Source organism: Lissotriton vulgaris, chromosome 1_2 (genome assembly GCF_964263255.1).
Source record: "Lissotriton vulgaris chromosome 1_2, aLisVul1.2, whole genome shotgun sequence".
Classification (NCBI taxonomy): domain Eukaryota; kingdom Metazoa; phylum Chordata; class Amphibia; order Caudata; family Salamandridae; genus Lissotriton; species Lissotriton vulgaris.
The window spans coordinates 162,339,317-162,352,030 of NC_141686.1; the positions used below are offsets into that span (position 1 = coordinate 162,339,317).

Genomic DNA, 12,714 nt, shown 5'->3' on the forward strand with positions numbered 1-12,714 from the left:
TGTTTCATGTAACAGCTGAGTTTGAATTTTGTCCAAGGGAATGGGCTGTGAGAGGGAGTTCAATGTCCGGTTAAAGGCTTGTTTTTCTGGTAAAGAGAATGAAGGACGCACAGACCATGAGATGGTGAGCGTGGCTAGAGTTGCGAAAAACGAGGGGTCATGTGTTCCTGTGTGGCCTTTTGCAAGCTTGACTGGCCACCTGCCAGTTGCTTATTTCTATACTTGGCTGTTAATCTAATACTAATGAGGTGAAATATTGTGCCAGATAGTGGGAAGCCATTGAAGTCAACTGGTTTCTGGTCAACCGCAAATGGCCAAAAGAGAACACTAAAAAGACTTTATTCCAAGGGGAAAGGGAGCACCCGAAAGACAAAATTTCATTTTTCCCAAGGTTCTGAAATCATTGCATGATATGGAATGCAAGAAACAAAAAAAACGAAATAATCAACAGAGAGTCCTGGTTAGCCTTCCAATTGGCCACTTAGGTATCATTAGACATCCTTAAAAAATACATAACAGCAGCTGCATCCACTAAATACCAGCTATATTGCACATAACTGCTCAATTGAATTTGGTCCAAGGAAAGAGGGAGCGCAGTGTCTGGTTAAAGACATGTTTTTCTGGTCAAGAAAAGGAAGGAGATACAGACCAAGGGCCTCATTTATGAGGCTGTGCGTCACTTTTACACTGCCGGTGCGTCACTTTTTGTGACGCACCAGTGGCGTAAAAAATGCACCTTGTTGCGCCATATTTACAAAGTGACGCATCTAGGTAGATGTGTCACTTTGTAAACCCCTGCGCCACATTATACCTGCGCCAGGTATAATGTATGCAAGGGGGGTGTATTGACGCAAGGAAGGGTCGTAAAAGTGACGCAGTGAAATCTATGAGATTTCACTGCGTCACTTTTAGGACGCCATTGCGTCAAAATCTTGCGCCTGCCTTACAGCAGGCGTAAGACTGACGCAGGCTCTTTCACATGGGGCTTGCCCCATGTGAAAGGACGCATTGCTGGAGTTGCGTCACTTTTGTGACACACTCCAGCAATGCGTCACTTTTGCGCTTACAGATACCTCAGAAATACTGACGTAACTATAACTCCTTGCAACATGATGCGTCATACATTAAATATGACGCATCAGGAATGTCGCAAGGAGTGCGCACTGAGAAGTGACGCATCGGTGCTTTCATGCAGCTATGCGTCATTTCTCATAAATGAGGCCCCAGGAGAGGGTGCGGGCAGCCATAGTTACTAAAAACATGGGTCATGTGTTCCAATGTGGCCCTTCACAAAGCTTGACTGGCCATCTTCCAGTTGCTTGTTACTGTACTTGGTTGGTAATCTGATACTAATGGGGTGACATTTTTGCCCAGATAGTGTAAAGCCATTGAAGGAGACTGGTTTCCTGAGAAACCACCAATGGCCAAAAAGAGAACACCACAAAGACTTTATTACAGGAGGAAAGGGATCGCCCAATAGACAAAAATGTCTTTTATTCCTGGGGTTCTGAAAACATTGCATGACATGGAAAGCGTGAAAATGCAGTGCAGTGCCTCTATTGGGAGACATATGACCACCTAAGCATTGGCGCAGAAGGACGGATTTTCTTTGCAGCTTTTATTTGCAGTCTGGCTGCAAAATGACTGATTACTTGTTTTGCTAACACTAACAAAGTAGAATTTAAGGGAACTGATAACAAACGTGACTGGAAAACGGATACCCTCTGGCGTCAGAAGAGATCTGATAAACTCAAAAAAAGTTAGACCTAGTGCCCGAGCAGAAATTGCCTGACCCTAGTGGCCACAGCTGCTCCCCGTGGTCAGGCCAGCTCCAGGGTGCGTGCCCAAACCCTACAGCCGCCTGGCGTGATAAACAAAAAGCCTCGGATAAGCAGCCCGGCTGCCGAACACGCTTAGCATTGAGAATACATCATTTTTTAGCAGTATGTATGATTTGAAAATCATATAATGTATCTTAGTAGGTGACTAATATTTCTTTCGTTGTGTTCACACGAAGATTCATCATGTATTGTTTTCTTACACTATGAACGAACACCACTTTCCAAGACCAGCCCTTCCAGCCTGTGCATATTTGCAAGTTTATCGCTGAGGAGGCTGTGTCTTCGATTGCAGTCCCAACTCCAAATAGGAGCAAACACTGAGCCTGGGCTGGCCCCATGCTGGCATCGCTAGAAGTGAACTTTAGGGGGAAGGGTATATATATACTCACACGCACACACACCCGCACACACACACACATTTAAAATACTTAAATGTGGCTTTCGATATCTGTAGCTATATAGATTCACGAGCAGCCCGTCCCGACGTTGTCCGGGTATGAATTGCGGCCGGCCAGTAGTATATTGTTTTGTAGGATTTTGTTTTGATAGCATTTCCTATCTGTGAAACGCTCCGATTCACAGTGCACTGCTGATGCACTTAAGAGTGCGCGTTCAGTAGTGTGTGAACTCGAGTTTCCTTGCAATATTATATAGCGCAAACTCGACAACATGGCATGAGCACAATTTACATTACAGAAGAACACATTCATTTGTGGTAGGCACGGGTAGACAAAGCGATTTGCCTGGAATCACAGGATGTTGAGCTGATGCCGAGATTCTAAAGTAGCTCCCCATCTCTAAAGTTCGCAATTCTAGAACTTGTGGCGGGAGGTATGTCTAAAAGTGTATGTCAGTGCTGGCCATCAATGAGAGAGACCTGTGCATTTTTCAAATGGGTGGTGAAAAAATATGAGTATGTTGCTGGAGATGTGGGGCGCCATGCCAGCAATGTACTTACCGGGGAAGGGTAAACACCCATTATTCCGCAACTTTCTTTCCGCATACCATGACTCCGCATACTTTCATTACAAAAGTACCATGACTCCGCAATGCCATTATAACGCATGGCATTACATTTTATATGCTTTTACCACGCATACATTTATAACGAAATTCATGGTAAAAGCATGTTTTTTTTAATGTTTGGATAAGGTAAGTATGGGTATAGGGGTATATGTTTTGGGGTACTGAGGTATATGTTTTGGGGTGTGTGGGTATTTTAAGGCTTCAGATATAGTTTTGGGTTATGGGGTACAGGGGGAGTTTTAGGGTTTAGGGATAGGTATGGGTTTTGGGGTACAGGGGTATTTTTAGGGTTCAGGGCTAGGTTTGAATTTGGGGTATAGGGGTATTTTTAGGGTTCAGGGGTAGGTTTGGGTTTTGGGGTACAGGGGTATTTTAAGGGTTCAGGGCTAGGTTTGGGTTTTGGGGTACAGGAGTATTTTTAGGGTTTAGGGATAGGTTTGGGTTTTGGGGTACAGGGAATATTTATAGGGTTAAGATGGGTTAGTGTTGAAGGGTGTTGAGGTATTTTAAGGAGTAAGGGTGGGTTATGATTATGGGGTGCAGGGGTATTTAAAGGTAGCATGGTGGGATTCGTTTTTAGGGTGTAAAGGGTAATAAAATAAAAGAATAAATACAAATAATATAAATAATGCAATTTAAAAGAATAAGGGCCTTATTTATGAAGGCCTTGCGCCGCCGGTGCGTCACTTTTTCCCATTTTAAAAGTGACGCACCGGTGGCGCAATGCCTTCATAAATAAGGCCCTAAATGTTAAAATTAAATTTAAAAAATGTGTATATATATATATATATATATATGCTTGCAACAGACTACACGGGACATTGTTGGCAGCATTTCACGAAGTCCTGCAATCTGGATACTTACTGTGTATTTTCCCCATGCATTATTTACCAGGCTCCGGACATTGGATTCTGGGATCAGCAGTTCCTCGAGGCTTTGAGGATTTCTACAGGTGTGCACCAGAACTACCAGGGGCGGGGCGGATACCTATCCTATCCGAGTGCAGCAGGACATTTAAAGTGGGGTGGATGTCATCCCAACTGTTGTTTAATCATCAATGGCACTGGAGAAGGCTAGATGCCGAAATGCATTCGCTGCGATGTTTTGATAATAAATTCCTCCGTGGTGTCTCCCATTGTTGGCCTCTGCCTTTTCTTCGAGGAGGTTGCTGTGAATATTTTGCACGAGTGCCAGAGTCGTGCTACGGAGGCCCCCGCATGTTAAGTTGGTCCGGATTTCTCTCTGCTTCGGCTGTACTTTTTCCAAGGTATTGGAATACCGAGGCCCCTGTCATGACTGGAAGCAGAGGAGGCGGTGAGGGAGTTATTTAACTCCACGTCGGGCGGGAAGCATTGTCTCTTGCCCCCGCTAAAACTACACCAGCTCGATGACGGTATGCGGTCCTGCGGACCAGAGGGGGAATGTGCTTGCAACAGACTACACGGGACATTGTTGGCAGCATTTCACAAAGTCCTGCAATCTGGATACTTACTGTGTATTTTCCCCATGAATTACTTACCAGGCTCCGGACATTGGATTCTGGGATCAGCAGTTCCTCGAGGCTTTGAGGATTGCTACAGGTGTGCATCAGAACTACCAGGGGCGGGGCGGATACTTATCCTATCCGAGTGCAGCAGGACATTTTAAGTGGGGTGGATGTCATTCCAACTGTTGTTTAAACATCAATGTATATATTCACTGAAAAGAACCATAGGTTTCACACCAGTTATAGTTAGGAATTAGCATTTAAAAACCTATTAAATTCCCTGAAAAAACATCCATTTACACACTTATTTAACCATTTATTCTTCCATCAACCTTTACAAATACATATATAAAGCATATTTATTTTTCAGAAAGACACACATTCACTGGATAGTGTCATCAGTGATGTCATGAGTGATGTCACTGACCATGTCATGAGTGATGTAATATGTGACGTCATCAGCAGTGCATTGCAGGCGCGCTTGTTATATTGAGTCCAAGTAACTACAACGTTGGAATTTGAATGGTTTTATGTCAGTAAAATTTGCAGCTAACTATAACTGGTGTGAAACCTATGGTTTTTTCAGGGAATTTCATAGGTTTTTGAAATGCTAATTCCTAACTATAACTGGTGTGAAACCTATGGTTTTTACAGTGAATTTCATTGGTTTTTTAAATGCTAATTCCTAACTATAACTGGTGTGAAACCTATGTTTTTTTCAGTGAATTTAATAGGTTTTTAAAATGCTAATTCCTAACTATAACTGGTGTGAAACCTATAATTTTTTCAGTGAATTTCAAAGGTTTTTTAAATGCTAATTCCTAACTATAACTGGTGTGAAACCTATGTTTTTTTCAATGAATTTCATTGGTTTTTTAAATGCTAATTCCTAACTATAACTGGTGTGAAACCTTTGGTTTTTTCAGTGAATTTCAAAGGTTTTTTAATAGCAAATTTCTATAGCTATTAAATGTAATATGTTTTATAATGAATCCTATAATGTATATTTATGTAATACTATTTTTTTATGTATATTGTTCATAGTATTTTTTATTTTTTTTTGCCCTGGAGCGCTCCCAATGCGCGTCCCGGTGAGCGCACCGGAAAGCGCAGTCTTCCGGCGCGCCCCGGGGCGCATACCGGTGAGCGTCCAGTTAGCGCTATTGCCGCGAACGAAAACATCATTGTGACGTGTGATAAGCACGGCGTAAACGCACCCGGAAGCACTCAAGCGCATACGATCGTGCAACGTAAGCATCTGACGCGCTTACGCGACGCGACTCGGGGCGTGCCCAGGGGCGCGTAGCGTAAGCGCGTCGGGTCATGTGACCTAAAAATAACACTTTTTATTGGTGCAGGACAGTTTTGGTTTCCAAATGATGAAAACCCTGGTCATGTGACCTGAAATTAACACTTTTCATTGGTTCAGGACAGTTTTTTTTTCCTAATGATGAAAGCCCCCACCTTTTTTCCTCATTCTCACTTTGTAGTTTGAGTGAAGAAGACCTGTTGAAAGACCTCTCTGTACTTTTTTGGACTGAAAAATGGCTTCAGTAGCAGCAGCAGCAGGAGCATCTCAGCCACCACCACCACCACCACCACCAAGAGGACCACCACAACACCACAGTGGTGGAAATGAAGAAGAGGAGGAGGAGGAGGAGGAGGGGAGCAGGACATTCCTGTCAGAAGACAATACCCCATATAGGCCAAAGCAGCACATTTATGGGAGTTTTTTTCCATCCCAAGTGGCCTCAAAAAGGCGAATGTGCCAAAGGTGACTTGCCAAATCTGTGGCACTGAACTTTCAAGGGGGAACCCTAACAAGAAATACTCATTTGGCAATAACACCATGATTCGGCACATGCAGCGCAAGCATCCCAACAACTATGCTGCGGCAGAGGTCCAAGAACTGGCTACAAACCCTCCCGAATCTTCACCCAGCACCTCCTAAAGAAAGCAACCCTCTCCATCGGGACCAGAGGCAAGGGAGATGGTCCCAAACATACAACCACAGTTTGGGGAATTCAAGATCACTTGTATATTTTGTGGTAAGACCATCACCTATGGTGAGCAAAGCATAAAGCTCATCAACCGTGCTGGTGACAACCACAATTGCCCCAAAAAACAATAATTTTTTCCTGATTTTTTTTTTGCTCCAGTTGAGCCGTTTACAATTCCCTGTTTTTTGTTTCTCCCCATAAAAATAACCAAAAAATATAAAATAGTTCATAAAAACCCAAAAAAGTAGAAAATGTTCAAAAAAACATTAAAAAAATATAAAACAACAAAAAGAAGAAAAAAACAGTTCTTTTTAGAACTACCTCCAATTTATAAAAAAAAAAGGCTAAATTTTTTTAAAACTGTCATTCTTTTTTCCCCATGGTACGCTCCCCGGTTCGCTCCCCGGTGCGCGTACCTGGCGCTCCCCACGCGCAAATAGAAAAAAAAAAAATTGTCCCACAGGGCCCTTTTATAGCCCCCACATCAAACCTAGGTGGTCAGGGGGGGTCTACTCTGCCCCCTTATGGTCATTTCCCCCTTTGTTTTTGCCACCTCTTGTGTCTCGATCCTACCGAGACACAAGATGGCGGCCGCTCCGGACTGTTTGGAATGTTGAAAGACACCCGAGAGCCAATCAGCTTTCCGCGCGCGAACTCGCGTAGCGCGCTGGTTAGCGCCCCGGTGCGCGTACCGGGGCGCGCTTACAGATATATATTTTTTTGAACCTAAATTACTCAAAATCCACTGGAGCACATTTCTTGAGACATAGCAAAGGCACATCGGGCTACCAGTCCCTACAATTTTGCCAAGTTTGGTGGAAATCCATTCAGCCGTTCGCCCTATGGAAATTAACATGGGGAAAACACGTTTTGGGACCCCCCTTTTATCTCGGCCCCCGCTTGACGAATCCCCCCCAAACTTTCAGGGAAGGACCGGAGCGCCACGAGGCAAATTTGAGGAAATTTTCAGGCAGATTCCTCAACCGGCGCCAAAGTTATTCACAATAGAATGTTGTGATTTCCCTATTCAAAATAATCCTAACTATAACCACCAGTAGGTAAAATATATATATATATATATATATATATATATATATATATATATATATATATATATATATATATATATATATATAAATATACATATATACAAACATATATTTGATGTTTTAATAATGTACTTTTACAATGTATATGACTTTACCACACATGCATTTGCGGTATAATGGCATGCGTGATAAAGTCATATGCGTTGTAAAAGTTTTAGAAATGATGTCTTTGCGGAGTAATAGTCCTGCGTTATAAAAATTGCGGAGTGATGGTATGCGGGATGTTGGTTTGCGGAATATCATCACATATTCCCGAGGGAGGGATAGTCCATTTCTTGCTATTTCTGTGGAGGCGGGCCTTGTGTCCGGATGTGCGTGGCGCAAGGCCTGTGCGCAACAGAAGTGGAAAATCTCCAGTGTGCGCTTCAGGCATCACCGGAAATTAAGGCGAGATTACATTTCCTGCACAATGGCCCCTGTTTGCGCTCCTTCCGGCCCTGGGGAATAGCTCCATGCCTGACCTCCATACAGTAAAGTAGGTGCACGTCACTGGGAGCACGGGACAAGCACACCCGGAGCTGAAATGTACAGAACCTGGGAAGAAAAAACAATGAAATATTGGGCATAATGCTCGCTTTTTTTTCTCCGAAATCCTGCACCCCGCACACGCCCACGCCCCCAGCACACGCCCACAGCACACGATATGAGACATGGCATGAAGGGCAGAACGTACCACACGCCCCCAGCGTTTGTCACGCCCCCATCACACGCCCACAGCACAACGCAGACACGCCCAAAAGGGACTACTTTGCTCGCACGGTTCTTTTACCTTTTAAATGTATATGGTGGGCATCTGCATAGCCTATGTCCTTCTGCTGCAACTGCCCTTTCCAACGCTGTATTGGGTGTTGTGATTGGTGCTGTGGTTCCTGAGATTACCCGCCTCAAAGGTTTGGGCTCTCTCTTTATTATATTAGTATAGATATACTCACAAATATGCAGCGACCCGCCGATATGGGCTGAGGGGCAACGCCTCCCACCATTTTCCCAGCAAGAAGAGTGTCTGTCAGGCTGATCACAGGTCTGCCTGTCAGACACTCTTCTTGTTCAGGTCAGGCAGCCAGGAGCTTGACATGCGCAGGCTCCCGACTGCCTGAGTTGACATTTGCCAGGCTATGCAGTTTACAACCTTGTGGGCGTGACCTCCTCAGCCAGGCAAAGGAGCCTTAAAACCCTCCCCCTCGTGACAGGTGGAGCATCACTGATTGCCTCGGACCTGGGCGCCTCGGTTTTAGGTCCTGAAGTTCTGAGGGCTGAGTGATAATCAGTGAGGCCTAGTCCCAGAGTAGGGTGAGGTCAGCAGTTTTACTGACTCCATCCCACTCTGTGACAAGTGAGCTACTGTGTCTTCCTTCACTGGCAGCAGTCCCAACCCTCCTGGGACATCCGAGGCTTCCCTCTCTACAGTGAAGGTAAGTTTTGTGGCGTTTTTTTTATATTTGGTGCGTGAGTGTGTGTATATATATGAATGTATTTGTCAGTGAGTGTTTTGAATGGGGTGTGGGTGTGTGGTCGTTAGTGAATGCATGGGTGTGAGTGTGAATGTGTGCATGTGTGGGCCCAGCACCCCTGCTAAAATTACCAGCCGCCACTGATACTAAGTCACGTTTAACCATTTTAAGCAGAACAACACTGCTTTGAAGTGAAAGGCCAAGGGATAAATGAAATTGTGTGGAAGGTACAGTTTACTCCTGTTACACTAAACAGCTCTGGTGCTAGAACACAAGGAGGGCCAAGACAAATATAGCGGGGGCAGGATCACATCTGGCCCCCCTCTAGATATGCCAGTGGGCAGTCACACACAAATAAATATCAGAGTGAGCCTCCTTATAATTTAGAGCAGCTGGTGTAGCACCGGCTGTCCCCCCCTTTCAACCCCAATCCCCCCATCCCCCCAATTCCGCAGGGCACTACTCGGTGCACAACTCACACATAACTCAGCTTCTATAAATGTGTTGCTTTTATATGGCACTCACACAGTCAGAAGGCCATCAGAGCACTTATAAAAACATAACATGATAACAAACCTCTGAGATGTCCCTGGATCTTCTCATCTACAATTGATTGACATTTTTTTCCTTAAACCCTTTAAGAACAAGATTTGGCAAAGCCAATTAGTCTTAGCTCTAAAGGGTGTAACAATAGCTAATGGATTTCTCAATGCTTTTTATTGGATGCATTTAAACATTTGTATCACACATGCACTTGCGTGGCAGGAAAACTTGCAATACAATTTCGGCATAATTCTAAATTTGGCACTGCATTCGCCACATAATTCGTCATCTGCTGCATAATCTGCAGATTTTAACAGAGTGAAAGTTCTTATGCAAAGGTTGACTGATCATCTTTCAATTGTTTATTACTGTATTCTGATGTTAAACTGGTATTCACGACATGAAATCTTTGCCCAGGCAGTGTTAACGGGTGAATAAATTGGCAAAATTATGAAGTAATCTTATTACAAAGCAACATTCTGCAGCATGTATAGAAAGAGGAAAATGCCTTTAATTATTGTACTTGTGCAGGAAGGAGTCCCCTCCTGCACAAAAACAATCATCCTCTCAGTGCAGGAATCCTGGCAAAATGACGTAAGGGTGTCTGCACTGGCGCATGGCTGCAGTTTGTGCCCCGGCGCAGGGGAGAACAGGAATCTTGTAGACACAGCGCATTCCTGCTCTTTTATTTTAATGTACAGCAGGAAGGCTTGCTGCGCTGCAATGTGTCAATGTATTGTAAATGAGGCCCTCAGTGTCTAGCAATTAAATCAATTGAACACTACTCAATCAATGGCAGTCAACTTCTACTATGGTCGCATTGTAGCTCTCAAGGTTACAGGACGAAGCAAACTCATGTGTCTGGTATGGGGACTGTGAAATGTAATGTGTGCTGAAAAGGAAGAGTGAGGTCTGGTTTGGAGCAATGGAAAGCAGAGTGGTACCTACCTCTTCCGGTGCGGAGGTTCCGAAGCCCAGCACTGGGATCCGGTTTCCATCATTCATTGTGATGAAGGAATCCTTCTTGAGCTCCATGGCCTCTGATGCAAGCTTCTATGTGCTCTGTGCTGGGTAAAATATGACAACTGGTTACTTTTTACGTAGAGTAATCGTTCACACAGGAAGTCCATTTGTGGCAGGATCTTGAAGAGGCAGGGTGAAGAAACTTTGGCACAGAAAAAGAATGGGCATGAACAAAGGAAGAGTTGTCAATTTCCCCAGAGATATGTTGCATTTGCTAACTGGGGGCCAGATGTATGACCATTTGAAATTGCGACTCGCAATTTGCGCTTGATTGCGAGTCGCAAATTGCAAGTCACAATTTCAAATGTACAACAGTGTCTGAGACACTGATTATGATTCCCAATGGGTTTGCAAAATGCAAATCTCATTAATATTAATGAGGCACTTGCAATTTGCGACCCCATTGGGAATGGCTGGCCCTCCCAGGGATAGTGACCTGCTAACCTCCGAGGACCTCCAAGTCAAGGCCTGCTTTTAAATAAAGCTGTTTTTTTCTTAAATGCAGCCAGTTTTCTTTAAAGGAAAACGGTCTGAATTAAAAAAAAAAGAAGCATTTTTATTTGATTAGGTCTCGACAAGGCCGAGCTTGGGTTGTCTCGTTGAGAAATACAGTATATACTATAGCAGGGAAGCTTCCTTTAAGCTCTGCCCACTCTCTGCCCATCTTTTGGATTGGCTTACATCCTAAATGCTGCATTCTGATTGTTTTTCAGCTTGTTAGACCCTCCTCCTGAATGCCATGTTGTCATCTGTATACTTCCATGGCTATCAGCCCCTTAACTTTAAAAACTATTTTGTTCCCGTGGCTCACCCCGTCCCCTTTCACAGGCCGTGACTTCTCATGTCACAACCACCACCCCACTCCCTTTTGTGCCTTTTTGCCCGCCCGCACTCCCGCTTCAAATACAATAGGACTCGCGTAAATGCGAGTTCTATTGCATTGCAAATTCTTGTTTTTAAAGTAGTGCGCATTAACATGTGCGTGATGCCTTACATGAACGTATGCGCTCCAAAAGTCTTGCACGAGGAAAAATAGGAAGTGGCTCCCGGTTGCCGAAGGTTGAGAAGGGGAGGAGGACAAGGTGAGAAGAGGAGGAAGAGCCCCGCGGACTTGTGATGGTGCACACACACACTCCCTCGGATTCCGACCTGTGCCAAGCGTGGCTTGTTGGCTCTATGACTATGCTGCCCTTCCCCTGCAGGCGGCTCTGTCCACCGGGGATGAGCGCTCCTGGGTGCTTTTGATTTTATGAATACTGCTCAGTGTGTGTTGGAGCTCTGTGTAGCTGCAGTTTCCTGGTTCTTTTCTTCCTGTCTGGACTATGAGTCTGAGATGACAGCGTTTTACTGCAGCGCAACTTGAGGCAGATATGGGGGCAACCCTTCTGCGGTCCATGGGTGGCGGTGGATCTGGACAGGAGGCAGGGAGAATGCTCCGGCACCTGCGGAGGACGTTTGGCCGCCGGTCGATGCAGCGCTACAGGGCATCGCGCAATAATCAGGCCACACTTGTTGATTAAGCGCAAAAGGCCATTTATGAAGACCAGGCTGCACAACATAAACCACAACAATAATCAACATCAATTACATCTCCCCCCCAACACCAAACTCTATCATCATACTCTCCTTTCATTCCACCTTCCGTTCCTCAACCTTACCTCCAATCTCTCTACACATCCTGCCACTATTCTCATGCCACCAGTCGCCCCTCCCATCATTCACTCCTCCCCCCCACAAGAGGTGGGTGCGCCCGCTAGTGATTCTCCCACCCCTCCCAAATACCACCTGAACCGCAGCCCGTCCTAAACTGGCACGCTCTGCCTACCTTACCCCAAAACCCTAACTTGTAGGGCGGGTGGGTGGCCACAGAAAAACTAACTACCCCCACCCAGCAATGCCAGAATGCAGGAAGAGGAAGTGCTCACTCTCCCTGCATTCTTTATACCAACCACCCAACCACGCCCCCCAACCCACAGCCTGGCCCTCCCTGCGCGAAAGACCCTGGGGGAAGACTAGACTGCGTCTTCGCTTCCCCCAGGGCCCTCCATAGCGCAATAATCAGGCCACACTTGTTGATTAAGCGCAAAAGGCCATTTATTAGGACCAGGCTGCACAACATAAACCACAACAATAATCAACATCAACTACATCTCCCCCCAACACCGAACAACGGGCCCGATTCACAGAACTAACTTAAGACAAAATCCTAAACTTACTACTTTTGGTATTCACAGA

General features: G+C 45.0%; 1 protein-coding gene across 1 annotated transcript in view; it reads right to left on the reverse strand.

Moving 5' to 3' along the window:
* The window catches only part of LOC147734747 (aldo-keto reductase family 1 member C15-like), a 364,446-nt gene extending 353,921 nt beyond the window's left edge, over positions 1 to 10,525 (reverse strand). The window contains exon 1 of the mRNA XM_086953626.1: positions 10,405 to 10,525. Coding sequence (XP_086809752.1) covers positions 10,405 to 10,491 — 87 coding nt within the window. The 5' untranslated portion in view covers positions 10,492 to 10,525. The remainder of the gene's footprint in view (positions 1 to 10,404) is intronic.
* Between the last annotated feature and the right edge of the window lie 2,189 nt (positions 10,526 to 12,714).